Source organism: Chlamydotis macqueenii, chromosome 12, assembly GCF_036417535.1.
Source record: "Chlamydotis macqueenii isolate bChlMac1 chromosome 12, bChlMac1.mat, whole genome shotgun sequence".
Lineage (NCBI taxonomy): Eukaryota > Metazoa > Chordata > Aves > Otidiformes > Otididae > Chlamydotis > Chlamydotis macqueenii.
Genome location: NC_141567.1, coordinates 16809104 through 16837077, shown reverse-complemented (window position 1 = coordinate 16837077; position 27974 = coordinate 16809104). Strand labels below are relative to the sequence as shown.

Below are 27974 nucleotides of genomic sequence, written 5' to 3'. Positions count from 1 at the left end.
TTAGAAAGTTCAGAGGTTTTTATTTGTGTGGAAGAGATAAGGAAAGCAAACATACCCTGATAACCTCTTCCCTCATGCATAGCAGTCTGAAGGTTGCCTCCATAGGCAGGATGCACATTCTGTACCGAAGGCTTTAAATTTGACTGAGTGTCGTTAAAAATAAACTCTCTGGGTCAGCAGTGCTACAGTGACGCGTTCAACAGCCCCAGTTTGCTCCCATTCCCCTCAGGAGTGGGATCATGTTTCCAAGGAAAGGCTGGACTGGGGGAGCCCCGGCTGGTCCAGCCTACCAGGCCACAGGATTTCCGAATTTTTTCCTGCCAGTTTGTTAATTTTCAAGCCGAAAAGGATGACCATAGGCAAAGCCTGTCTTCACTGCCTTGGGAAACGCTCATCCTGGCTTTCCACAAGGGCTCAGTCTGTTCATGTCCTGACTGGAGCACCAAAATGGGCAGGTGTCATTTTGGTTCGCAGTTGATGTCTGCATCCCTATCCAGTCAAGATACAAAAGGGCAAAGGCTAAGCTTCTTTCAGTCAATTTTTCCCAATTTCTGATAAAAACAGCACGCAGACACAGTGATTTAGCAATGATGTCAGGCGCAACCCCTCCCCAGAGCCGCTACAAGAGGCAATTCTGCAAGGGCAGAATTAAAAGCTCTTTTTTATTAAGTTCCTGTAAGGGAAACACTGTTTGGACAGTGACTCCTGCTGGAAAGGGGAAGCCAGCACAGCTACTGAGCAGGCTTTGGATGGCAGGGATGTCCCCGCACCAACAGGCTGGAAGGGGATGGCATTATCCCCATCACCAAGACTTGCACAGCACTCGCCTCTCTAGCAGCCCTTGAGGGAACCACTGGACCTGAAATACCTTGGCAGTTTCTTCCGCAGCCTCCTGGGAAAGGAGCACATGGGAAATACTGGGGGCCGAGCGGCCTAGGGGAACGTTACTCCCTCTCTGCAAGATACCACAGAGTTTTCCCACACTAAAGCAGCACGTTCTTGGCTTTGGTTTCTGAAGTCTGCAGTGATGTACCACATTTCAGTTTGGCACCAGCTGGAAGAAAACCGTTTCGCTCCTACGGTTGAAGGGCACGTTATAGGTCTGCATGCCATCTCAACTCAGCTTCCTGTTGGTTTGATCTTCAAATCGTCAGGGAGGCAAACAAATGCAATGTACATGCCAAACCACTAGCTCTGTGTTGGCAAGTCCCGCTCTTCAAGGATCCTTTTCACGCTCTCCACAATGGTCCAGACTTCTGCCATGGCACCTCGACCTGCAGGGTAAGAGCAAAACCACACGGTGAAATCCAGGTCCCACAGTTCTCCCGTCCCACGTCCTCGCTTCTCCACACGCCGCGCTGCTGCAGAAAATCAGATGTACAATGGTGCGACGGCACTGCAAGGCTCGCCGAGTATCCCCACGTGTTTCCTCATGACTTGCCCAACAAAAAGCGACCACAGAGGCCAGAGGATCTGCTCGGTCCACCCGGTTCTGCAGGGGTTTTGTGGCACGGTTGAATGCTATCAAGGAGGAGTACTCATGCTAACTCAGTTTGGCTTGTAACTCTGAAGTCTAAGCAGGAGCACAAGCTCCTCAGACAGTCAATGGAGAGAGGCAGGAAACCTCAAAAGGCAACTCATATGACCTTAATAAGTACCTCATGTTCTGAATCATCTCCAGAGGTGTCTGCACCTAACCCTTGACCGCACAGGGAGTCACTATCTTAGCTCACACTGCCCTGAGGGCAAGCGTGTAAAAGCACCCCCAAAAGTGTGTGGGTATGAAAATACCCTATTTGACCTCCTTTCTCCAGTGTAAACATCGCATGTGCTCAGTAACTTTTTGAAATAGGCCTTTGCCTATAAAAAAGACTTGCCAAACTCATACCATTCTCATGACTCTGCAGTTAGACCCACATTAGAGAAAGCTGTCCTGGATTCGCACCAGCTTGAATCTTGGGAGTGATTCTTGGAGAAGACTGAGTGCTGGACAGAACAAAAATGTAAAAGCTTTTCCTTCTGGACCGGTTAGTTGCCAGATGAACATCTAATCTGTGCTTCCCCCTGAAATACGTTTTAAACTCAGGTTCAGAATTTTAAGGCCAGAGATCATTAAATTATCTTGTCCAACCTCGTGTACGGAACTCAGAACTCAGTCCATCCCCTCCTCTAATTTCCTTGGGGCTGAGGAAAGATACTTCTTCCACCAGCATTTGTCTCCTTTGGAAGACTGAGAAGATGGAGTCCCTATTGATCTTTTGTCCTGCTGGCTAACTGCTTTAATAATTTCAAGTGCCTTATTGGTCATCAGAAATTAGTTCTGAGGTTTTGTTTTCCTCTTTTTTTCTGGTCTGCTTCTACAGCTGGGTAAGCGAGCACACACCTGACCTGTTAAACCAGCAGCCTCCAAAGGACAGTAACAACCTGAGTGCAGGCCAGAGATGGAGGACAATGGGAAAGGCCATCCTGACCAGCAGGGAGAGGTGCTCTCTTGAGGGCAGATCGCAGCCCTGAGCTTGTCTGGACCCTCAGTTTTGCAGCACAGATGAGCCACCCAAGACTCGTCTGGGACAGAAGGTGTAATTGGATATAACAGAGGATTTGTGGTGAAGAATGATACTTCTGAAAGGTCAAGAAAATTGAGTTTCCCTGCAACATAAGATTCATTTGCCACTATGCCTTCTTCAGACTTGTAAATCCCAGGAGGCCTGAAGCATCCTATGGACAAGCAGCAGGCAGATCTGGGCCCTTCTAACGTCCTGACCTTGAGGAGCGGAGCTGCAGCTGACGGGTCCTCCTAAACAGGAGAAATTCCCTGACTGCCTCCGCACGGTTTGGCAGAGCTACACTCTTTGAGAACATTTCCAAGGCCTGCCTTTGTCCTCCACCACCCACCTCCTCAACATCTTTGGCTGGATTTTTAGGTTTAGCAGAGCAAAATCTTGCTAAGCAGCCTGGCTTACAACACAGCTCATGCCTACAGATAGAAATCTTCCAGTGTGCCAAGCTCTAGAAACCCAGCCAAGGATGATGAAGATACTAGCAGTCTGGAAACATTTTCACAAAGGCAGATTGCTGCAGGCCTACGTGTGGTACCCCACCTCTCAAAGCTCTCTTTATATCGTGGCACATGGTTATCATCAAGGCCAACAGCCGGTAGCCATTTAACTATCCAATCAAGGAAACATTTCAATTGTCAACTCAATTTACTTTGTTATTTTAACTCTCTTTTAGCTGGACACTATATCCAAAACAACCAAATTTTTTCTTCAGGAAGAAAAACTAATCAGGCAAAGTTTGTAATGTAGAAACTTGGTGGCAGTCAGGATCTGGCCCATTTCAGGTGAGACCAGCCACATGAGTGGAGGAAGAGAAACCTCTTTTACAGCAAGACAAACCACAATGTCAACAGACAAAACTGGTGCAAACAGAATCTCTTTTCTTCTACACCAGATGTGTGAGCTTTGCTACCTGCTGGGCAAACCCCTTTGTGGATGAAACCCACAAAAATAAAAATTAGTGTGGAATAAGAGGCTTTGGGGTGAAAGGCCTGAAAAAAGAGGGGAAGAGAGGAAAAAAAGCCAGTGGTGGAGACTGTCTTGGGTCTTCAGAGACCTGGAGTCTATTACCGCTGTGCTGGTTTTGGCTGGGACAGAGTTATTTTTTCTTCACGGTAGCTGGTATGGGGTCATGTTTTGGATTTGTGCTGGAAACTGTTGACAGCACAGGGATGTTTTAGTTACTGCCAAGCAGTGCTTACACAGAGTCAAGGCCCTTGCTGCTGCTCACACCAGCCCGCCAGCGAGCAGGCTGGGGATGCACAAGAAGTTGGAAGGGGACACAGCTGGGACAGCTGACCCCAGCTGACCAAAGGGATGTTCCATACCATATGATGTCATGCTCAGTAATAAAAAGCTGGGGGAAGGTTGGTGGTGGGGGCGCTGCTCGGGGACTGGCTGGGCATCAGTCGGTTGCTGGTGAGTAATTATTTTCATTTGCATCACTTGTCTTTCTTGGATTTTATTTCTTCCTCTCTGTTATCTTTCTTTTCCCTACAATTTATTATTATTATTATTTGATTTTATTTCAATTATTAAACTGTTTTTATCTCAACCCACGAGTTTTCTCAGTTCTACCCTTCAGATTCTCTCTCCTCATCCCACTGCGGCAGAGCGAGCGATCAGCTGTGTGGTGCTCACTTGCCAGCTGGGGTTGAACCACGACAACTACTTTGCCATAATTTTCCTACATACTGCCAAGAAAATCCTGGCGTTTGCCAACAGGAAAATCTTGTTGTGAATTGACTCACAAACACAACGGGAGTCAAGTCTGACATGGCTACTTTTACCTCAGCTGTCCATACCATCCTTCTCCTGCAAGCTCCTTCAGGAGTTTGTCCTCTGAACTGAATATGAAGCAGCTCCCAAATGACTGCTGGTTTAACGAGGCAACTCCCGACCAATGCTGGTTTACGTTGCCATTCTGAGCTACAAACCACAGCAATTCACATGCTGCCTCTCATGTGGCTCACACAGCCCTGTCGCAAGGGCGGCAACCCCCAGGAAAGGGGCAGGGCAGAGCGGCGCAAGGTGGAAATCACGTTCACCGCCCAACTCTAATCCATTGGAGCTGGTGAGTCAACTCACACGGCCCTTTTGCATCTCAGATCCCCGTCTGTGAACAGGGATGACAACAACACAGCTCAGCCTCATGTGCAGGAGCCTGCAAGAATAAGCACATTACTCATTAGGAGGCACTCAGCTGCTTCCTACGGGAAGAGGGATCCTATATAGGTATGAAAAAAGGTGAAGGGAAAAAATAAAGGACAAACAAGCTATGCCAGATGGCCTTTCCACTTCTGCCAAAATGTCTGCACAGAATGACCTCTTCTGGGCGTTTTCCCTTAACATTTTTACAAGTACGTAAGATATTTGATGTAATCAGGTCTAAAATCCCAGTGGAAGCATAATTGTCCAGGATATTTCAACTGATGCCTGAGTTACTTGACTACACTTACCTAACTGTAAATATTTTTCAGTCTTCAGCTCCAAAAAAAACCCACTCTCTAGCAGCACTGCATCTACCTAAGAATTCAGAAAATAAGCCAGCCCTAGAATTGAGCCATGAAGAACATTTTAACATCCTGTCTTTGCTACAGACTGTTTATTAAACTATCTGACAGAGCAGTTAAAATCCTGCAAGACTTGGGGTTGTTAAACAAAAGTACGAGTACACTACTGTGCAGGTAATGGCACATTTGTTATTACGGCTAGAACGGGTGACATTTTGCAAACAATTTGTCCAAGAAAATTTAGACTAAAAAGCAAATCTGCAAATCCATTGATCCAAATTGCTTGTATAAAAACCCTTTTCATATCCTCCCAAAAGTCAAAATATCTCAATTTAAAGCAGCTCCTAAAATATAAATGAGACCACTTCAGTAGTAATTCTTAGCACTGCGAGTTAAGCCTTTGGAAACTGAGGGTGACAATTTTTCTTGCCCCCCTCTTTCACTTCACACTTAAGTCTGATGTCAAAACCCCAAATCAAAACCTGAGTGGGAAGCTGAAAAGTAACCCAGACAACAAACAACAACAAATGTTAAATGCTCGTCCAGCTACACCCTCAGCCACGCCTGCAAAGCGCTTATTCTCACTGTCTGCTCTCGGGGATAAGATATTATCCCTATGTTAGAGATGAGGAACTGAGGCATGACGAAAACAGCCCACAGTCCCAGTAGAGGGCAAGGTCAGGACACCCAAATCCCACGCTGGTCATGCTCAACGCAAAGCCTTCCTTCTCTTTGATTTACTCTCTTCTTGAATTAGTATTTCATTTACATGTCAGGGCTATCTAATGGCTCATTTGAAAGCCTAGCTCTTAAGACTACTTAAAAATTAATAAAAAAGAATAATAGATATCAACTAGCTCAGGGCAAAGCTTCAGTTTATTTCTATAAACTCTGGCACTGAGCACCTGCTCCCTGCAGTCCAACATCTTGAAGGTCAGGAGGCAAAAGAATGCACGTCCCTTCAGGATAAGAGCAGCACTTGTGCAGGAAACCAGTCAGAAAATGTGCAAAAAGACTGACCTTCATCTCCACACACTAGTTTCTTCACCACACAGGGGATCTCTGTGTAGCCAAAGCCTTTCAGCTGCTCCACCTGCTGAGCTGTGATGGGATGTTCCCACATGGCTGTGTTCATAGCTGGGCAGAAGAGCAGAGGTTTGCTCAGATCCCAAGCACGGATGACACAAGTCTGCAAGAGAAGCCAAGAGGTTCAGCTCTGAGATGGGTTGTCTGTACTCATTCTTTCTCATCACTTTGCTGCACAGAAGCAGCTTCCCAGCTTGGGTGCCATTAGTGGGGCAAAAGCAATCTGTCAGTGTAGCTGGACTAACCCACAGGCAGATCCAGACAGCTTCTACCAATTTGTATTACACCGCAGCAAAGCTCGTCTCTGACAGGCAAGAAGGATGAGGGAGGCTACAAAGAGGAAAGATTCCATCCTACTCCGGCTTAGGGCCAAGCAAGCAGCCCAATTGTTGGAGCAAACCAAGCTGGAACACCATGCGTGCAGGCTGCCAGCCCATGTGGGAGATGGAGAGAAGCTGAGGGGTGGCCACAGATCCTATCAGCTGAAGAGAAATCCCCAGGCAACGCTTCTGATAAGCCAGCTGTAGAACTAAACACGAAGAGTTGGCAAGTGAGTCTTCTTTAAATGATATGCCAACTGAATCTGTAACTCCTCCCAAGGGAAGCACTGCTGCTTCCAGGATACAGAGGATAACAGGAACACATCTGGGCTGCTGCAGAACATGTTGGCAGATTACAAACCATCTAGCAGCTCCTGCATGCTACAGGGAATCATATCTGACTCCCCCATAACACAAGACCTACAGATAACCCACTATCACCTCATGTCTTACAAGGATAAATGGTGGTTGCTCTTAACATAACACCCATCGGTTTCCCTAGGCCTAGCACAGTTTTAAACCATGCAAAGGGAGCTTCCCAGGTAGCAACAGTTCCTGGTGCAGGGTCTCTGCTCAGGTCACAGAGTACTTACGAGAACCCTGCCCATCCTTTTTTATGCCCTGTGATTTGAACCCTTCCCAGCACAGGGAAGTCTGCTAGAATCTGTTCTAACCTGCCAACCAGCACCTCCAGCACTTGCTTTCCTTTGCTGGAAACACCTCTTACCTTCGCAAGGCTCTCTGAAAAGACTGGTAAGAGTTTGTGAAGCCACACATCTCTAACATCCTCCCTGAGCTCTTCCCTCTGCTACCACCATCACATCTACAGCACCAAGGGGACTCAGAAGGACAAGACACTGCTTGTCCCTCCCACAGCTCTTTCTGGCTTCTCTTAGATCTCCAGCGATCTGCTCATACAAATGAGCGCTGCTGCTCTGGGTGTACTTTGTTCATTTATTCGCGCTCCCTCTTGCCTGAACAGCTAAGTTGGTCATGCAGGACTCCCCGGCCAGAGCTGATGCGCTGCTCTCCACTCCTAGTTCTAGGCTCCTTGCTCTGCTGAAGGGTGAAGCACCATAGCAACATTTGCAGATCTGCAGCTTCCTGGCAGATCTTTTGGGTGGTTAATGCTTATGACTTCTCCTAATAAAGACCTAATGCCTGGACACAAAGCATTCAGCCCCACTGAAGGTTCCCATCACCCAACAAAGCAGCACACTCTCTTTTAATACACTTTTCTGATCAACCTTTCAGCCAGAACACTTTTAACACCAGAAAAACAAGCCTGAACAAGCAAAACCTCCTGTAGCTGAAACTGGAAGGTAAGTAAGTGTGAGCATGTTTGAATTTCTGTGCTATGCAGTTAGACGAAGGAGGAGGTGAGGTAGCAGGAAGTAAACAATTTTATCTGATCTCACAGGTATCTTTCCAGATTGCATCTCAAAAATGCAGAGAGGAACTGTGAGTTCAAGTGTGTATGCGCATGCGTGTGTGTGTACATGCATGACGGAGACAGGGTGGGGGCAAAAGGAGAGAAATACCACCCGTCTGAAAAAGCAGGGAAGGCACAAAGCAGGGACTGGGAAATAATGGAAGAGACAGAGAGCTGAGGAGTGGAAAGGGATGTAGGTCAGGGAAGGAAAGAATAACTGTTTGAGAAGGAATAAAGGAACCATACTGGAGAAAGAGAGAGAGAAGCATACAAAGCGGTAGCAGAACATGCAAATCTCACTGTTCTCGATGCTGTAGAAGCACGAGAGTTTCCATGAAAGAAAGGTCAGACAGTCTAGTGCTGTGAGGCGAGAGAACTCTCAGGCAGGGCTCCGCTTACTCACCAGCAGGTTGTCACAGATGCCGTTGGCCAGCTTTGCCAGCGTGTTTGCATCGAGAGGCGCCACCAACATGAGGTCAGCCCACCGTCTGAGCTCGATGTGCAGGACGGGGTCCGAACGGCCTTTCCACAGCTGTGGACGAGACAAGATGCAGACTGGCCAACCCTCCCAAGGAACGCTGTGAGCAACAGGCATTTTATCAATCCCACATTAGTAACCACCATGTCAACTTAAGGGGAAAGAATTACTCTCACATTAAGCAAGATCTGACAGCGTGGGAAAACGGGGACTGCGGCCACAGGGCTCACATTTCTGACTTCCTCCTCCAGTGAAGGCTGTGTTGCAGCTATGTTTAGGAAGCACATTTAACAGACGGCATGTATCTGCTTGGTGCTCTACAAATGAGTATCCTTTCCCCACAAAGACAATTCACACATCCAACAACCACAGATTTCAACCCACAGGAAAGAGCCTTCCCCATCCACTTCCCACTCCCATCATCCCTCAGCTTAAGAAATGCTCACAAGAGCTCCCTCAACACGCAGCATATCTGAGCGGCACAAGAGCTCCATCCTATCAGCCAACTGAAGCCAGACAGGACCAAACCAAGGCTCACGCTCCCCGAGGAACCCGTGCGATTTAGAAGCTTAACATTTGGTTTAAAGTGAAGCTGTCCACTGGCTCTTAACAAGGTACAGACCCCTAAGTGCACAAGTCAGTTTTCAATTTGGATGCAAGCCTCTACGCATACTCGCAGCAGCAAAGTAAACCCTTGTAACTACAGTAGGGAACAGTCCTGTTGGCTTTCTCTAGGATGGATGAGGTTTAGTCAGCTGGGCACTTCCCTCCTCTCTTGGCTCTTAAGTGAATATTGTATTTTCACGAAAGCTCTGAGCTGCTCAAGAGAGTCCTGGTCTTCTCTTAAGAGCATAGTTAACTGGGAAAGCGTCAAGAGAAGCAGCAAACAGCATCAGGTGTTTAATCCCCAGAGGACACACACAGCCACAGGACAGCAAGAGGTGCATCAGGACCACAAACTGTTCCTTCTCTGAGTCACTGAAAACCACAACAAAAAAGACAGCATCCGGAAAGTTGTTGCTTCCTGACACCTTTCCCTTCTTCTCCACTCACTTCTATTTTTTTCTAGAAGCACTGAAAATTGTAGTTTTATGTAGTTTTACTGGAATGGTTCTTCTACAAGCACAGACGCAGACACCTCTGAGATAAACACCACTTCCATCAAGAGAACCTCTCTCACTTCCAGCCACCTATCATAGTGGTGCACGACATCTCCAGGTACTGGCCCTCCTCTGCACGGCTACACCAGGGTGGCCCTATCAGCACGAGGTTACCGTTAAAGCAAAGTTCGTGAAGACGCTTCTGCCGAGTCACGGGATTCAGACTGGATCCCATTTTGTCTCTAAACTCCTTCACAGGAAGAAGCCCAGGTGTGGCTGGATCCAGACTTAGCCTGGACTATAATGAAGGGTTCGGACCCTCACTTCTGCCACAGAGTCTGTGTATTTCAGCTTGAGCTAGGCCCCTCCTGCAAGGGACTGCCGAACAACGAAACCTCTGGGCAACTAAAGCCTTCATAATTTAAGTCTCCACCCCTCATGCACTCTTCACGCACTGTCCACAAAACAGTTAGCCCAATTGCATTTCAGGGCTGGAGTCTTCTCGCTCCTCATCTGGTCCCCTCTACACCTCTAGACAGGCCACCTCCTTATCTTCAAAGATTGCAGCTGGTGGCTAATTTCCTTGTCTCCTGGCTTGGGCCCCTCGGTTATCAAGGTCTTTGTTTGTTATCTGCTACCTGAATTGAAGGTCTTCTTTTTCCTTGAGTCATGGGTTTGGTTCCCCTTATCTTGTAGATTAGGATGTCCCGTACTCCTTTGTTACCTCCTCTGCATAGCCATCCATGCTAATGAACTGAGTTAATTTAAAATTCACTTCTGAGTTTTAAACCACACCTACTCATGCTAAGCTATATAAAGTCCACTCAGTGCTAAGCTATAAGCAAGCTACAATTCAACCACGCTTGATTGTAATTTAGCTTACCTCTAACCAATCACACAATTAATTCTGACATTCTAGAAGTAAACTTATTTTAATCCCCAACAGTCACCTAGTCAGACACTGGGCTGACTTTTGAAGTTTTGTGAATGTCAGTGACGTCTGTGGATTCAGAATCTGCAGCGTTAAGGAGAATTAAGCTGCTGCCTTTGTGACAAGTATGACTCATGACAAGCGCCAAACATCCTCACTGAGACTCTGCAGTGGCTTTCTTGACATTTCCTGATACTCCTCCGAGCTGCGCATAGTGGCTGAGCCCAGGGTGGTAAGAGATCACTTCTACCCTCATCGCCTGCTGCAAGTCTGCTTGGAGGTACAAAACCCTCCGGCACAGTCAGGGCAGCCTTTCTTTTCCTCCTCATTTACAGCACACTTTGAACCAAATTCTTTGAAAGCCATATTCCAAAGCACAAGTTGCCAGAACAAAGAAGTGAATCTGGGCCCAGGATAAAAAAAAAATAAAATAAAATACATGGTCTCTTGCAATAAAACACGGAAGAATACTTCTAGTTGCTCTTCAGCACTTGAACAACTAAGTGAATCTCCCAGGAAGCCTGCTTTTTCTCGGAAACATGACCCATTGGCCTTCTGGAAGTAGAAGGCACAAGTGTATGACAAAACTACTCGAATTACAAACCATGGGTCTAGTGGGGACAGGACAGAAGCCCTTGCGGTCTCCAAAGGAAGAACAACTCACCTGCCATTCATCTTCATCGCTGTAGAGGGTGACAGGAATCTCCTGGGCATTGTAGAAATGCTTTGCTCTCTCAGTAGTGACCACCTTCACTTCGAGCTAATCAGAAAAGAAAGAGAAGGAAAGACCAACGGTCAGACTCAAGGACAACCCTGTAAAGGTGGGTAGAGGAGGAGAGCTCGAGCAGCAAAGATTCTGAAAGCTATGCAAATTCTCAGAGGGCCTTTCCCTATTCACAGCTGAAAGGCCAGGCCACTGTAGGTGTTTGTGGGAGCCAAGGACTCGTTTCATGCCACCCTAAAACGGGCAGGTGATTCGTCAGGACCTGCCAAACATGTTCACAGGGCGAGTTCACAGCAGGGACAGCAGAGAGGACACAGCAGGTCAGAACTTCAAAGAGAGTAAGAAGCAGCAAACCAAAGCTCTGTGAAAAATGCCCTTTAATCTAAAAATACGCCTGCCAAAGGGAGTAGGAGAGCATCTTGCTTCAGTGGATTCCCTCAGCCACAGCACGGAGGACTGCCAAGGGGTAGCATGCCTACACGGCACTTGCAGGATCACTCTTCCCACGCTCAGAGCCAAGAGAAAGCGCAGTGCTGAGTGATCAAAAGAACTGCTGAGGGACAAGTAGGTTAGCTGGGGCTCGGCACCACCAGCGCACAGCAAGCCCCCCTCTGCTGCACAAGGCTTCACAAGAAAGAGCGTCTTTGAAAGACACAGTACCATTTTGTGGTCGAATGGACCATGTTGTGCACCTCTCTCTGTCTCTATGATCTCTCGGTGCCAAAGGTGGGGGGAGGTAGCTACAGACTACTGGGTACTACTTTTTAAAACTGTGTTAATCAGACTTGCGCCAGCCAGTGGTAAATACCAAAAGAAAGCTGGAGCTGGGTCTTCCAGCTTCCCTTCCTATCAAGGTAAGATGTTGGAAAGAGGAAAACCTCTGCGTAGGTTCATAGCACAGGGTTTCTGTACAGCCAAAACAGTAAACCAGTGGCTTTCACAAAGGAAAGGTGACAGTAATATGAACGTTCTCTCCAAAATCTTAGATAAACCTGCCTGTCTTGTGGAAACCTAGTGGAACCCTCAGTTATATGGTATATATTGGGGAAACCCTCTCATGTCCCTTGGATGTTTATTTGCCATGCACACTTAAGAGGTGCTAAGGTGCCCTACGACATGAGATCCTTTCATTTCCTCCTGCAGAAATGTTAACAAGTGGAAAAAGGGGGGTTTTCCCCAGTTTCTACATGTCACATAGAATCACAGAACAGTTTGGGTTGGAAGGGACCTTTAAAGCTCATCCAGTCCAACCCCCCTGCAAGGAGCAGGGACATCTCCAACCAGATCAGGTTGCTCAGAGCCCCGTCCAACCTGGCCTTGAATGTTTCCAGGGATGGGGCATCCACCACCTCTCTGGGCAACCTGGGCCAGTGTTCCACCACCCTCATTGCAAGAAATTTGAGCATGACCTGCTCAGAGCTGTAGCTCTGACAAATGTTGCAAACAGCTGCCTGCCACATGCGGTGAAGCAGAGGTGCTCTGCACACACTGGGATCAGCCACAAAGCGGAGCCAGTGTCGGAGTGGCTCTGCAAGTGCTGATCACCCATGCAGGACATGTATTTCCACCTGCAGTTCCTCCCAAGGATGTACCTTAAAACCAGTGAATAGATGGGCCACCACACGAAGGCAGTGCTTCAAAAAGACGAGTAATGTGGAAGATGCAGCTCAGGCCACCAATTACAGTGAAAAATAACCCTTTTCCTTGTTATTGGCCACTCTAAATCACCGTCTGCTCCTCCAAGCAGTTCACAGTGCAACCCATTGTGTGGTTCTACTAGCCCAACAGAGATGGGGAGAAACCAACCTCACCAACAACTCCATACCGCTAGAAAACTGTGGCCTGAGGTACAAAACTGATCAAGCAGCCGGTCTGCGCGCTCTTGCTAAAGCAGACTGCCAAAAACCTCCGACCTCCAAAAAGCTATCGTCAACAGCAGTGGTTGAAGTGACAAAACATGCTAACCTATCTCCCCCACACTATCTATTCCACTGGGAATGGAGCAGTGTTGATTATCTGCACCCTACATGACTAGAATAACAGCTTGCAGTGGTGGAAAACTGAGATGGGATTTGTTAATTTTTTCCGCTTCCTGAAGGAAAAGTCATGGGAAAACATAGCTGCACAGAACACCAGGATTTGGCGCTCCACGTTTTTTTCTTCGCTTCTTCTAAATGTCTGCTCTTTTTCAAGTGACCCTGCTTGGAACCACAGCTGTGTTTCTAGAGCTTTTGAGTGCGAAGATCATATTCACAGCAATCAACTGTATTGGTATAGTTTCCGTATCAACCTCACCTCACAGGAAGCTGTTTGGAGCCAGGCAGCAACACCCAGGAAGGTGTTAACGCTGCTCTCTGCTATGCCATGAGTTTCAATGAGGTGTTAACCTCACAGCCTGCAAGACACTATTTATTTGGTGATTTTAAAGAGCAAGGTGCAGTTTAAAGGGTCTGCTCTCTGAAATGGTACCAGCAGGCCAGGTCTGCACTGAAAGTGTTCAGCAGCAATGTTTGCTAGTGGTATTGTTATCTCACAGTCAGTCATAACGAGACAAGGTTTTTTAGGTGATACAACTCTATCTACCTCATGATGTATTTTGTCACTTGCTACTTCAATTGTATCATTATTCAAAATTTTGTAATCTAGACCAGAAATATCCCTTCAAGACTAAAGGATACACAAAAATCCCCAAAAGACAGTGCTTTTTTTTGGTTTGGTTTTTTTTTTTAAGATAGTTTCATAACCATCTCTGGTCTTAAAAAAATACATACTTCTTCAAAGCCTAAGCTCAGGAACAGGGAATAGCTGGCTATTGAGTACCGCATCCAACCCACTACAAGCTAGAGCACACAGAGGAATATGTTCAAGGACTCTCAGTGGTGGCGACTCCACCACTCCCCCAAGAAACTCTATTAGTTAGAACTCTATTTGTTAAATATTCTTCCTAACTAAGGTTTTCTGCTGGGGTGGGCTCCTGAATCCCTTGTTTGGGGCAAGTCCTTCAAGTCCCTCCAGCTATGTTGGAATGAGATCAGTGTTCTCAAGATCACTTTAGCCTACTTAGTGTTTTTTTCTGTTCTTTTATTTACCTGGCACACCCTCTGTTTGCCTGAGGTTATATCTCTGCTTAAACAGTAAAGTCAGTCTAGCCACGCTCAAACTCCTTTACTGGAAACAGTTTAGACTCGTTAGAATTCTTTCATTTGGACCATTTCAGCCAGTTCTCCAGATTAACTTTACCTGCAAAATCACTCTCCTGTGCTCACGCAATACTGTTGGTCTCTGTTGGAGGATTCTGCAGTCACAGCCACACGCTCAGGGTAAGGCTACGCAGAGGATCTTTTCATAACTTTCCCAGTTTTGACAGCAAAATCTTCAGACACATAGCGAGCTCCTCTCTGAAAGGATACCTACAAGCTGACGGAAAGGCTACCTGGCAGGAGCACAATGAAATCACGTGACATAATGATTTAAACCTAGAAGCCCAGAGGACATCCCGTACCTTCCAGAGCAATACGTTTCTCCCACAGAGAAGTCTCCCATTGCCTTTCTTTACGACTAACCAATATCCTGCCAATACGATTTTTGGCACTGTACTCCTGCCAGGCTGTTCAAAAATGCGAGGAATTGGCGTGAGACACCGTGAGCGAGTCCAGCGCAACCACGAGAGTTACCTACGGTGTCCTGACAAGACACCATGTGCTCCCTCCCCACAACACCAGGTGCAAGGGTAATAACCTGAAAGGAGTAAGCTGATGCTGTATAAATTTTTCCAGATCTTCAAAGAGGCTTAACAAAAGGCAGTAAGACGTAGCCACATCCATTATTACCCTCGAGGAGATGTTAAAGCTTAATGAGTGCAAAATCACGCTGCCAAGTTGTTCACTGAGGATCATTTTAGCCAAAACATCAATTTAAACTAATCACTCTGGTTTCAAGCCTCTGACCACATCTCCTTCAGTATCAAAGCCTTCCTCTGCTCCTGCCCTGCTTCCACTGATGGCTTTGTAAAGTTCCATCAGTAAATTGATGCAACAGGCTCGTGCAGGACTTAACAAACGCAATGGGAAAGTTACACTGACTTAGCAGGCTTTAGCTGACATCTTGAAATCACATCAGAAATAATTTTAATTAATAAATTAAGTACCAGAAGTCCCTGGACTGGATGCTTCACTTTCCTTTTTATGCAACTAAAGCCTAAAATCGATGAGCGCAAAGCCTGCAAGAGATGTCGCAGATCGTACGGGCCTTCAGAGAGAATTCGGGTCCAGCTCTCTGCAGTTTTTAATTATGAATCAAATTCTCAGAAAGAAGGAACACAACTGACCTAGATTCCTACAGTGGATCGTTTGCATTCTCCCTGTCACCTGCAAAAAAAGGATGTTCCAAGCACCAAGAGCAAAGGAAGAGACAACAGTGAAGTCAATCTGAGAGACGGAGGATCAGAAGATGCAGATCTCTGTGCATCCCTGGCTCTGGTCTGGCCATCCCCCTCCCTTGGTATCATTTTTCTCCGGCCTTCTCACTCCAGACTAGGACCTTTGGCCTCACTAATCATTTCAGGTCAAGAAATAAATTAACTGAGGCCCCTCTTTGCAACCCAGAATGCCAGCCCAGCTGGCAGAACTGGTGCTGAACAGCTCACCACATCTTTGGCGCCATTTCCAGCTCGATATCAGCATCGACCCGATACTTTAGATTGGGGGTTGCAGCTGTTCTGAGTCTGTGTTAAAGTATCTACAGGTAAAGCCTCCTAAACCATCCAAACAGATATTTGTTAAGCAGTCTAACAAATACATCTGGATATGTAAACGTACCCTCTTGTTCCTGCCACTCTTTCATTTCACTGCTCCAAAACATTTGCTTCGTTTCTTAAAAGCTAACGGTTTTCTACGTTTTCCTCTAACTTCATTCGACAGCAAAAGTGAGCACGTTTACCTCCCTGACTCCAGTCACTAGTGGCCTCTGCTGGACACCTCTGTTACTCCAGACAATAAACTGCAGTTTAAAAAAAAAAAATGCACAGACACATATAGCAGATTGTACTTTCTGTTTCGGTTTTTTATAAGATCTGGTTTCCCTCTGTTGGTCAGACAGCAGCGTCCATCTTCGCAACATCCACATCTCGTCTACGGAAAACTGCAAGGTCCTAATTAGAGACTTCAAATTCCAGAAAGCATCCACCTGTGTCTGTACCAGATCTGATAATTTGACTGACAATGGCATATTCCAGAAAAAAAAATAGCAGAAGACGAGGACGTGTTCAATCATTTTTGAGAGAATGAAGCAAGCTGAGCTGAGCCATAGTACTTTCATATTCCAGAATCTAAATGTCTGCCTATGGAAACATCCAGGAACAGTTACTGCCCTTAAAACCTGATTTAAAGTTAACTCTTATCCATAAAGAAGTATGAAATTAGAAGAAAAAGTATTAACCAATTTTTAAAAACAGGAAGACCACCGCCCCGCAACAAATTTTTAAACTAAAGAGCTCAAAGCCAGAAGGAAGTTTTCATTTCAACAGAAGCCATCAAATCTCTCAAAGAAATAAGAAATAGATAATACCAACCTTACGAGACTTCTACCCATAGACATACTCACCCCAGGGAGTTTCAGCAATTCGGTGACGAGGAGAGGCAGCTTCAGGGCAGCCACACTTCCAGTCACACCCACCAGGACGTGGAAATTTTTCTGCAGCACAGACGAGCTCTTTTCTGCAGGAAGCCCTGGTTCTGACGGCGAGAAGGGCTCCATGCTCTGATCAAACTCTACAAGTACAGAGAAACAAAGCCACTTGCCTAACAGTGCCTCCGAGTGCAGCAGGGCTCCAGCCCATCCCGAGGGCACGGATCTAAGCCTGGACTACACAGGGCCCAAGGTAATTCAGTCTGATGACGAGCACGCAGCCTCTGATCCGCAAAGGTTTTAAGCATCAGCAGACCTGTAAGCATAGCATTTGTCTACTCCTCCCGTTTAATTACAATTTTCTCTTGGATATGGGTAAAACAGAATGCTAAAACTGGCACAGGCAGGCCACAGAAGCGTTCTGGCAAAGCCCATGGCCCTCAAAACAAAGATATACTCTCATGCATTGAGCATGGTCCAGAATTTACAACAAATGTACCTTGCACGTCGACTGCTGGGAAGACACACAACCCCCAGCTCAGTCAGTCTCCCTTCGCACTCTGTGATGAGAAATAAATGCAGGGAGAGGATCTTAATAATTAAAAATTTTGGGGCCCTGAGGCAAGCATTATCATCTTACTTCCTATTGTATCACTACGTATTTACAGCAGCACTAGGAATTACTCCCTAGCAGACGGGGAAAAAACCAAAACAGCGAGTAAGAGGCAGAACACAACAGCCACTGAGTGAAAACACCTTTTCAGGGACATGTAAGTCCCAACTGCTCGCTCTCCCACCAGCACGGAGCAAAGCAACCCGCTGGCCAACGCAACCACTTCCAAAGTGGGGCTGAGCCAGCAGCTTTCATTCACGTCTCCTGCCTTCTTCCAGCTGCCCTGCGCCGCCGCCATGCTCAGAAATCCCAAGTGACTCTTCTGGGGAGGAAAAGCGTTCCACTGCAGAATCAAAGCAACCATCTCTGCTTAACGAGTCATTAGTCTTCACAGGAAGTTGCCTGGAAGTGTTTCAGGTAGAACGAAAAGGAGGAAAGAGAGGTTTACACTGCCCTTGTTTTCATTATCAGTTTCGACCTTGCAGTTAGGAGGCTGGATGCTCAAGACAGGAATTTACCCCTTCGGCCCTTCCCCAGGACAATTCAGCAGCAGGTTTAATTCAGGACCCCTCATGGGATGATCCCGATCACGCTTGTGCAGCAGCTAGGTGGGAGTCTGAGCTCTGCACCCAAGCACAAATGTCCTTTCTAACCCACTCACACCCATCAGCTGCAACGCAACAGCAACAAGATGCTCTCTTTCCATGCTCTGCTTGGCACTAATACGTTTAACTCAGGCCCCTGAGGTTTCTCAGTGTGTTTATAAGAAAAAAAAATTGCTAGGATAGGAGCAGGATTTCAGCTCGAGCTTCTAGGCACTGATTAACAAAAGTAATTAGAGGCAAGGAAATCCAGCACGCATATTGGCTAGGCGATTGCAGCGCTCCTGCAACACCTTACGTGTTTACCTACAGCTAATTAAAATCAAGTTAATGTTATCACAGCAAGGAAAACATCCACTTCTCACATGATTACTAAACGACAATCAGTTCACTGAAGCATCCACATCTCGAAGCCCGGGGGGTAACACACAATTTTTTAACAGGCAGCTTTCAATAAAGGCCATTAGGGATAAAACAAAAGCGCGATGTGCTGGGCCACGCTTTCCTCTTACCCAAACACAGCTCTGGGGAATCAGCCGAGAAGCCGTTAGAGAGCAAGCAGCCTACAGGTCTACGCCGTTATTTTATTACTTTTAAACTCCGCAGTTACACAGAAAACGCCTTCAAAAGGCCACTGAGGCAGAGAACAGAACGAAGCAACCCCAGGGATTTCCAGAGCGTAAACAAGCAACGTTTATATACCGGCAGAGCCGCGACGGAGGGGCAGGAGAGCGACAACCCCCGAGCTCCAGGCGCGGCCCCCGCCCGCCATCGCCCAGCAACGGGAACGCGACCCCTCCGCGCTCCGGAAGGCGAAGGGCACGCTGGGTAATGGCACGTCCGTCAGCCCAGCGCTGATTGGTGCGGGGGGCGCATGCGCAGGGACGGGTGTCGGTGCACGGCGGTAGCGGAGGCCATGAGCCCCGGTCCGGTCCGGTCCCCCCATTGCCCGCCCCGGGACCCTTCCCTCCACCCCGCCCTGCCCCTCCGGCACCGCCAGCCCCCCGAGCGCTGGGCTTGGCCCGCTCCGGCTCCGCTGCCGGCGCCCCCAGCACTCCCAAGCAGCCCGGGAGGCGCTTGCGGGCCTTGCAGCGGCGGGACGGGGGCTTGCGGCCCTGGGCACCCCGGTAACGGCCGGCCCGCAAAAGCCCATGGAGGGAGCCCGTGCAGGCGGTTTCAAGCTCCTCAGAAAGTTGTTTAGGGGGACATCCTAGCTCATGGTGTAGTTTTAGGTATTTCAGAGGGCAATAGAAAACTCGCTGCTAGGGGGAAAAAAAAAAAAAAAAAGAAGAAGTAGGGGAACAGGGCAGAGAAAAGGGTGTCTGATGGGTGCAGGGCCGTCGCCTACTCGTGGATCCCCATGAGAGGCAGCTCCCACTGACAGGCGAGCTCAGGGAGGCATTACAGAGCAGGAGCGAAAGCTTTCCTACAGGATTTGGGGCAGCACGGATAGCTGGCGGCGGAAAAGCGGGTTAGAGGGCCGCTTCTGTGTTGTCTTAAGCAGAAGCACAGCAGATCTGGGGCAGCGCGTGGTCCCCAGCTCCTTCCAGATGTGACTTAAAAGCAGGAGCTCTCTGGGCATCCCTCTGATGTTGGCAGCTACAAATAAGCAGCAAGAAAGGCAAGAAGCAGAGGGCTCTGCCTCACCAACCGCGGGATGCAATGGGGAGACCTCAGTAAAACCCTAAGTGTGCTCTGCTCCAGAGCTGCCTCCTCACCCAGCCGCGGAAACACCCAACATCAGCTCTCTCCCACGCTGTGGGCTTCAGCAGCGCCACGCTTTGATCACAACCACAGCACCTCCCCACCTAAAGCGGTCGCAGATTAAAAATAAGCACGGTGAGAGCTGGGGTGTGGTATCCTGCTGGAGGCACAGGGGCACGTGTCAGGGGTCAGCACTCACGCTCGCACGCTCGGGAGACGCACCGGAGAGGAGGGTTAGATGCTGAAGCAATGTCTGTTAGTTAGAGCTCATTACAGTTATTATTTATGCATCTCAGTGTAAATGCAAAAGGTGAAGTCACTTAATCCATCATTTCTCAGACACAGATGACAGAGCACGTGGTTTGGCATAGTAAGTTTTAGGCTAGCTAGAAATGAATTGCACAATATTTAAACCTGATTAAGTACATAATAGGCTCAGCAAAGGATTACTTTTCTCCTTACATTTTTATACACATATATACACACACACACACACAGAGGCATTTTATCATTAGCTGCATTTTAGTAGTGTCAAGAGATGACTGCCTACTGCAGAATGACTGAAGTGATACCCTTAAAAAGGAAACTATTCTTGGTGGGCTTTGCTGGAAAAGAGAAGTTCCTCTTTGGGGTGATTCTCGTGGGTAGGAGTCACAGAGAAGCATCACTGGACAGCCGGAGGGGATGGGGGACGAGGGGCCGGGGACCGGCACGGCTCTGGCGAGCTGTGGAGATGAGCGGTGGCACGCTGAGCAGCGGGCAGGGGATATTTGAGCCAAGGGGGCAGACTGGATTCCGTTTGGGCTGCTTTTCTAGGACTCGGGGAACAAAAATGGCTTATTTAAAGTGCATTTAGAGTCTGAAAAGCATCTCTGAGAACAAGCTTTCCCTACTCCTGCCCTGCAGCGGCCATCAGCTCACATTTACAAACTGATCTTTTCCAAGGTCTGCCGGTCACCTTCTCCGGCTGCCGCAGCCCAGGAGGTGCAGGTCTGAGCTCAGCTGCCCCCCGCTAAGACGCGGGATCATTATTTAAAGCCCGACTAACTGGGCAGGGATGTCTGCCCCAGGAAAATACATGGCCAGGTTTCACTGCGCTTTTTAGAAGCGCAAGTGAGCAGGAATCCTTCCCACCAGTCTGAAGGTTTCCTAAAGAGCCTTAAATTAGTGCACACCTCAAAAGCTAACAGGGACAAATCTCAGCCTCGCTATTTACATGGTCAGTGAGACTGGATGTATGTGCTTCCGTACAGGGCGGCAAGACTTGACCGCAGCCTTAGCCAAGAATAGGTTCTCTGAGAAACACCCTGCCAATTTTATAGCCGCTTTTCAAAATAGAAGCCTTTAAAAAAAAAAAAACAGACTCAGGATGCAGAATCTGGAGCGGGACGGTTGTATCCCGCAGGGAAAACCTGTCCTCGCTCCCCAACACACGTGCACGCACGCACACAGAGTGCGCCGGGGCTCCTGCCCGCAGTCACGCATGAATACTGGTCTTCCACGTCAAAAATATGAACTACCCTACTCTTTTTTTTTTTTTACCACACCACACACTGAGAGAAGTTGTAGATCCTGAGCCAGGGTGTAGATTAGGGATCTCTTGGCTTCCAGCATATCAACAGCAGGATTGAGGGTTTCTTTTTTTTTTTTTCCCCTTCATTTTTTTTTTTTTTTTAATGCTAAATCAGCCAGCCACTTGCTACTTAAAAAGCAGAAGAAAAGGGAGAATTCCCAGGATTGCTTGCCCTTGCTGAGACAGTGGCTGGACACTACCAACTGAAGGAGAAAAAACTCACACACGTCGTAAACCTGTGGTTCAGGGCTTACTCCAAGAGGGAACGTGGGTGCTGGTTGCTATTTTTAATCTTTCCCTTTTGGGTGGAGGGGGGGGCTTTTGGCTGATGTAGTTCTAACATACATCTATCACCACAGTAATTAAAAAACCACCACCATACACTATTTCACAGGAAAAAAGAAAACACGTGAACATACACTTACTACCACGCACAACAAGAGCCCTGCAGGTCAACTCACAGCCTCTTCAGAATGAAAAATAAAAGAGAAAAGAAAAGATAGGACAATAACGGGGCGGGGGGGGAAGAAAAAATCCAAAATGATCTCGTTACAAAGAACGGGAAAAGAAGAACCGTTATGGTACACTCTGACTTTCTGAAATAGCTGCAGAAACTCGGCTCAGCCTTCCTCCTCCTCCTCCTCCTCCCTTCCCCCCCCAGATCTTTCGCCCGAGGACAGAGTCCTGCTGCTCACATCTCGTTGGAGTAGGTGTAGTTCGGGGTGGCCGAGTACTGCGTCTCGTGCTGCATCATGGCCCCCTGCGCCGCCCCCATTGCCGCGTTCTGTGCCGCCTGCTGCACGTGGGGGTTCTTCCACGCCCCCGTGGTCCACTCCTCCTGCGCTTTGCTGAAGCTCCCGCCGCTCCCCCGGTAAAACTTATGCACCTGTAGCAGGTTGGGAAGAGAAAATTCGGAGGCGTTGAGCGACTGCAGCTTGCGCAGACCCTCCAGGGTAGCAGCAAAGGCTTCCTGAAGCAACGCTGCACTCCCCTCTCCTCCCATACCATCGTGAGAGCGATGAAGGAGAAGACCGCCATCCCGGTGAACAGGACAGTGGGGATCAGCATCACCACGGCCGACCCCACGTTGGTCCCGAAGAAGGAAATCGCTGCAATCCAGCCGCTGCAAGGAGATCAAAACAACCGTTCAGCGTGCCTGGGGCCTTCCCGGCTGGCTCTGCACGCCCCAGCCCATCAGCATCCTTCCCAGCCCCTCAAACCCTCTTCCCCCAGGAAAGACGCTACTGAAGCACCGAGGATGTTAAAACACCAAGACACCACAGCACCAGCGCAACAGTGAGCGTCCTGGCAGGCAACAGGAGAGCAGCATCGTCCTTACCAGACGCCCCAGCCAGGGATTCCCACTGCCTGGATAATGCTGATCACCAGCTGGGCCATGAAGGTGAAGAAGAAGGCCATGAAGCTGAAGGAACTGTCTGTCCTGCAAGAGAAAGCTCAGTCACTCCCTGCACCTCCATCCCTGCTGCACTGCAAGGGAAGGGAGATGCTCCCACGTCTCACACCCTTTCGGGGCAGAAGCGGCTGTGGTTTAGCGAGAGGGCGGTGAGAAGCGGAGCTGCCTGCAGACAGCAGGTACCGGAGCAAAATACAGGCAAAGGAAAAACTGTGAGAGGCTGAAGGTGGTGAAGGGGCATCTGGGAAAGCCATGGGGCATCCGACCCTCCCCACAGCTCGGCCAGCTCTGTGCACCAGGCGAGAGGGCATCCACGTTCAGACATGGCTCTCACTGCCCCACCAGCAGACTCAAGCTTCCTGCAGGGGGAAGAAATACACCCCCAGCTTCCTAGATTTGGGGACAGTGCACTGGGGATGGACCTCAGCAGCATGGATAATCAATATAAGCACCTCGAGGGCTCGTAGGAAAATGTAAAAGAAGCCTCAAGGATGAATGGGAGGGGAGGGAAAGTTGGCACGGGACCCAAACTGCACTCTCACCACTCCCCCTAACGCTGTGCAGAGCCACTTGTGAGGTGTCTTTGTATCACATGGTTGAGGTTTTGGCCCTTGGAAAATCCCAAACACCCTTGCTTTGGAGGTTAGAAAGTAAAGCTAAAGGGCTGGACGGTAACATCAGGCAATGCCCCAAGCTAAGCGCTAACTGTTTGGGAGGGAAAGAAAACAAAAAAAAAGATCAGGAGAAGCCGGGCTCAGGTGTGACCACTTACTTGAAAGCTTTGTAAATAGGTCTAAACCAGCAGACATAGGAGCAGGGCGTAAAGAGAATGAGCCAGAGAATTGCCAGTCCAAAATTAACAGCTCCACCGCCTCCAATCAGCCATGCGAGGCAGCCAACGAGATTCACCGCCAAGGTGATGCTGTTCACTGCAAACACACACACACACACACACAGAGGGAGCACAGTAGCGTGTACACAAAGACGTCGGTGCGATACGAGAGACCCCAACCCCAGGGATGCCCACGCCGGGACTGACCTCCAGCGGGTTTGGCCAGCAATGTGTTAACCTAGCTGGATTTCCCTTAACTTAGCTTAAATTAAGTTGGCTGAGTCTAGGGAGCGTCGCTAGGCTGGCTCAGCCAAAACGGGTCTAACTTGAGGTCTAAGTTGAGGAGCAGGAGGGGAAGGAAAAAAAAAAAATAAAAAAAAATTGCTCAGAGTTGTAATGTCTTAAGCAAGCCCAGGGCTCGTGGGGCTCCAAGGACAGGGAAGAGCCGTATCCTCCCGCGGCCAGTGTGCCAGAGCACGTTTCCACCAAAAGAGGAAAACTGGAGGAATCAAAGTGAAGCTTTTTCGCTTGCCTCCAGCTACAGTTTCACTGAAGGAGCCTGTGTGCGAGTTCCCCGAGCTAACACCCCCTGAGCTGAGAGCCGAAGTCCTGAACTCCCGGCCCCCGCCTCACCCGTTCACTGGGCTGGCGCATTTCCTTCTCCCACCCCTGCTCGGGGCCAAGCAACACAAGGGCTATTACTATGAAGCCCAGCTTAGCAGACATAGGACAAAGCAAAGAAGGCTCATCTGCATTCTGACGCCTCCGATTTTTGAGAATGATTCATTATTCTGACGAGAATTCAAACCCTCCCACGGCCGCCCGCGAGAGAGCTGCAGCTGGCAAGAAAGGCAGCTCAGTTGGCCGGGCTGACCGGGCGCTCGCAGCTCCCTGAAGCCCCCAAGGACACCGAGGGGACCTTTCAGCCTCTCTGCGCTTGCGTCTGGCTGGCTGTTTGCGGGGGAGTTGGGGAGAAAATGATTCAGAGAGGAGCTCCAGAAACAGAAACCCAACAGCCAGGCAACTTGGCTCGGAGAGCTTGTGCTGCAGGAGAGGCTGGAGCAAGAACGGTGCTCTATTAAATTAAGCAGAGCAAGAACACCCAGATCGAGACAGGGAGGGGATTTAACACCCCCAAGACAGCTTCCCTAGGAAACACAACTTTTTTTCCTTCCCCTTCACAGAAAAGCTAACACTAACCCTCCTGACATGATGGGGGAAGTTACCCTAGGATCACCTTCCCAATGGGACACAGTCCCCAGAAGTCAAAGCAGGGTGCTGCCCCGGGGGTGCCAGCTCGGCGCTGTGCTGAAAGCAGAAACGCTCAACCTCTCGGGTGCCGGCTCAGCTCCTCACAACCTTCCTCCAAAGCACAGGGCACTCCCTGGGCGCTGATGTACTTCCAAAGGTCAGAGAAAACACCTGATTAAGAAACTAAGTTCTTCTAAATAAAAATGAAATGATGGTGGCAGCTTGCCCCGAGCATTAGCATCGTCTTTAGTAGTGTTTCCACATATGCCGGGGCACAGCCTGTCCCTCCAGCTCTTCTCCCCACCCGGGGCTGGTAAGCGAGAGAGATCCGGGCCAGTTTTAAGAGTTAGAAGACAGTGAGAGCTCTGTTAGCACAGCACGGCACACAGGCATGCAAGAGGAACAGGCAAGACCTGGCTTTGGGGGAAGACCCAGGCTCCCCTGTTTTGGGGAGCAGGCACCCTGACCCTCCAGTCCAGGGCATCTCAGCCTCAGGCCGCTGCCGAAGGGCTCACAAGGAGTTTGGGGTGGCAGAGAGGGCCCTTCCCCAGCCCAGCTGCCAAAGAAACCCAGGGGAGTCTTGGCAGCTCTCCGGCGAGGCGAGGCCGGCAGCCGAGCGAGACGAAGAGGGGAGTAAATCCTTTGGCAGGAGGATGCGCGGGTGCTGAGCCGCCTCCTCCTCCTCACAGTGGGCTCCAGGGGGACATCAAGGTCACCGAGAGCCCTTGGATGCCAAACCAGCTCCACACCTCCATCTTGGAGGCTGGAAGGGCCGAAACTCCTGGGATGCTGCAACCCCTGTCCCACCCCCAACGGGTTTTAACAGGAGACGCCAAGGCCTGGAGGGGCAGAAGGACTTCCCCTGATCTTGCTCTGCTCTTTCCAACCAGTGCCTTCCAGAGGAGCAGCCTTCGGAGAGGCAAACGCAACCCCACCCGAGCCCCTTCCCCGCCCAGCGACTCACGCATCCAGAGGTAGTAAAGCCGCTTGGCCATGGTACGGTGCTGCGGCGGGATCTCCGCATCGAAGTCCTGGTAGAAACATGGCTTCAAGGGGATGAACTTCGGCAGGGGAGGGAAGTTGTTCACTTTTTCTGCAATAAAAAGTTTCAGCAGCATTGGGCGCTGCACAGAGCTGAATGTAAATCAAGAGGCTTCCTAATTAGCCTCATTCAGTCCCAAGAATTGATGAGTTTCACACAGGAATTAAAGATTTCCCCTGGTAACCACCACCAACCCACTCACAAGCATCAAGACAAATTTAGCACGTGGATCCTGCCAGCGTGGACACCCGCAAGCCCACTGGGGACTAATGAGGTGACATTATGGCCACTGAAGCCCCAAGTGGGCTTCAGAGGCAAGGGGCAGCCCCACCAGAGACCCCCCTCCTACCTGCCATGCTGGCACACGCTCAGCCTCTGTGTTCCGCAGGAAAAGTAGGGGAAAAAAAACTGGGAGCTTTACCAAAGCTGGAGGAAAACAAGAGAAAAAGTGATGTGAAGTGGTCAGGTACCTCCCCAAACAGCCTTCACCTTCCCACTGCTCCAAAATAGCTCAAGGACAGCCTGTTACAGACAGGGCAGTTTGCTTTATTTATGCAGACACTTTCCTCCACTCTACTCACACATCCAGGCTTTCCACCTGCACCTGGCTGGCAGCAGAATAAATCCCAGCTCCTACAGCCCGAGGCTTACACACCAGTTAAGGCAGAAGATTAAGAGAAGATCCAGCGATGTGGGGCAGGGCGCGAGCTTAACCTCCCACTCCTGACTGACCTACATCCAGCCGGGCTGGACGGGAGGGATGCAGCCCCGCCAGAGGCAGCTGTGGGCAGTCTGAAATCCTCAAGTTCATTACCTGGCCCCAAACCAATTTTTGTTTTGATTTTTCTTTTTGCAAAGCGTTCCAGCACAGGGAGCTACCTGACGGCATCGCAGCTCCCAGCGCGTCCTCCGCAAGCGGAAGCTAGAAACCAGGCCAAAAGGGAACAGGGAAATCAGCTGAAAATACCAGCTGGAAAAAAAAAATAAATCAGTGGTGATTGTCACTAATGAGTCACTTGAGAGCTGGCTCGACAGTTACTCATGTCACTTGGCACCTTGTGCGGGATCTTGGAGGTGGGAGAGGGGGGAGCTCAGCATCCCAGGACAGCCGCAGACCCCACCATGCTCAGCCCCGGCCCAGCAGTGAAAATTAAGAGCTGAGGTTTTAAATACTAGCGCGAAGATGGCCACGCTGAGTATCCCCAGCTGCCTGCAGGTTTTGCCCTCTCCCAAGTTACCCGGGGCAGGGCAACGGCAGTAGCGAACACGTCTCACGACGTGGGGTCCTGGCAGCCGATGCTTCGGGCTCTCCGGAGGAGACGGGAGGGTTTTGGGGAGGGGGTTCTCTGCCAGGGCCAAAGACCCCAGCCAGGCAAAGCAAACCCCCACGGCTCACCGTCTCCCTCCATCCTCCCCAGCGCTGTAAATACGAGCTGCCTGCCTGCCGCCTCCCCAGGCAGCGGCTCGGCGGCGCGGCCCCCGCACACGTGTGCCGGGAGCGAGGACACGCGGCCGGGCGCGCCCTCCGGTTCGACACCTGCCCGGGCGCTGCGAGAGCTTTGCGAAAACAAGGGGCTTGGGCAAAATTTTGGGTTTGTTTGTTTTTTTTTTTTTTTTTGACAAATTGGGGCAGGTGGGGGAGCTTTTGCAATGCACCACAGGGGTGATAACACTGCGGAGAAACTCCAGCATCTCCTCCGGGGGCCTGGGGTGCGATGCTCGGGGAAGGGAAGCACGGCTCGGGGAAACGGGCGATTGTCACCCGTGGGTTTCCACGGGTGAAAGGCCGCATATCCCACGCACCTCCCCCTCCAGGGCCGAGCGCTGGACTCCCAGCAGCGGCCTGGCTCGTGGAGGACAGCGCCTTGCCCCCACGCTCGGGCCCCGCGCAGGGGACTGCACCCACGCGGGTGCGGGCGGCCCCGTGGGCGCCTCCACGCCGCGCACCCCCCCTCCCCAGTTGGGTGCAGGGGGCGGTCGCTCGCCCCCCCCCCGTGCCCTGGGGTCGCATCCGAGCGCTCCCTCCCGAGACAGCTCGCCCTCCTCCCTGGCCCCGGGACTCACCGCGTGGCGTGGCGTGGCGTGGCGTGGCGTGGCGTGACCGGTTCCCCGTCCCGCGGCGGGTGGCGGCGGCCGCCCGCCCCGCGCTGCTCCTGCCGCAGCGCCCGCGCTCTCG

At 49.8% G+C, this 27974-nt stretch overlaps 2 protein-coding genes across 5 annotated transcripts; both read right to left on the bottom strand.

The window, feature by feature from the left end:
* On the bottom strand, positions 1-18743 carry PPCDC (phosphopantothenoylcysteine decarboxylase). Of its 2 annotated transcripts, none has more exons than XM_086757135.1 (7): positions 18685-18743; positions 17596-17782; positions 16744-16899; positions 11083-11178; positions 8313-8441; positions 6092-6260; positions 1-1274 (listed from the first exon to the last, which is right to left on the bottom strand). In XM_086757135.1, exons 3-7 carry the CDS (start codon positions 16894-16896, stop codon positions 1189-1191), a joined length of 633 nt encoding a protein of 210 aa, XP_086613261.1. In that variant the 5' UTR covers positions 16897-16899; positions 17596-17782; positions 18685-18743; the 3' UTR covers positions 1-1188. The 2 variants fall into 2 exon arrangements, with proteins under 2 accessions (XP_086613261.1, XP_010121346.1); XM_010123044.2 differs by having other exon boundaries at positions 18495-18737.
* On the bottom strand, positions 16797-27938 carry SCAMP5 (secretory carrier membrane protein 5). 3 transcript variants are annotated; one of them, XM_086757132.1, is made up of 8 exons: positions 27863-27938; positions 26148-26225; positions 25721-25849; positions 23446-23602; positions 22599-22700; positions 22265-22382; positions 21955-22145; positions 16797-16910 (listed from the first exon to the last, which is right to left on the bottom strand). In XM_086757132.1, exons 2-8 carry the CDS (start codon positions 26152-26154, stop codon positions 16904-16906), a joined length of 711 nt encoding a protein of 236 aa, XP_086613258.1. In that variant the 5' UTR covers positions 26155-26225; positions 27863-27938; the 3' UTR covers positions 16797-16903. The 3 variants fall into 3 exon arrangements, with proteins under 3 accessions (XP_086613258.1, XP_086613259.1, XP_086613260.1); XM_086757133.1 differs by lacking the exon at positions 27863-27938 and adding an exon at positions 26678-26737 and having other exon boundaries at positions 26148-26224; XM_086757134.1 differs by lacking the exon at positions 16797-16910 and having other exon boundaries at positions 19941-22145.
* Between the last annotated feature and the right edge of the window lie 36 nt (positions 27939-27974).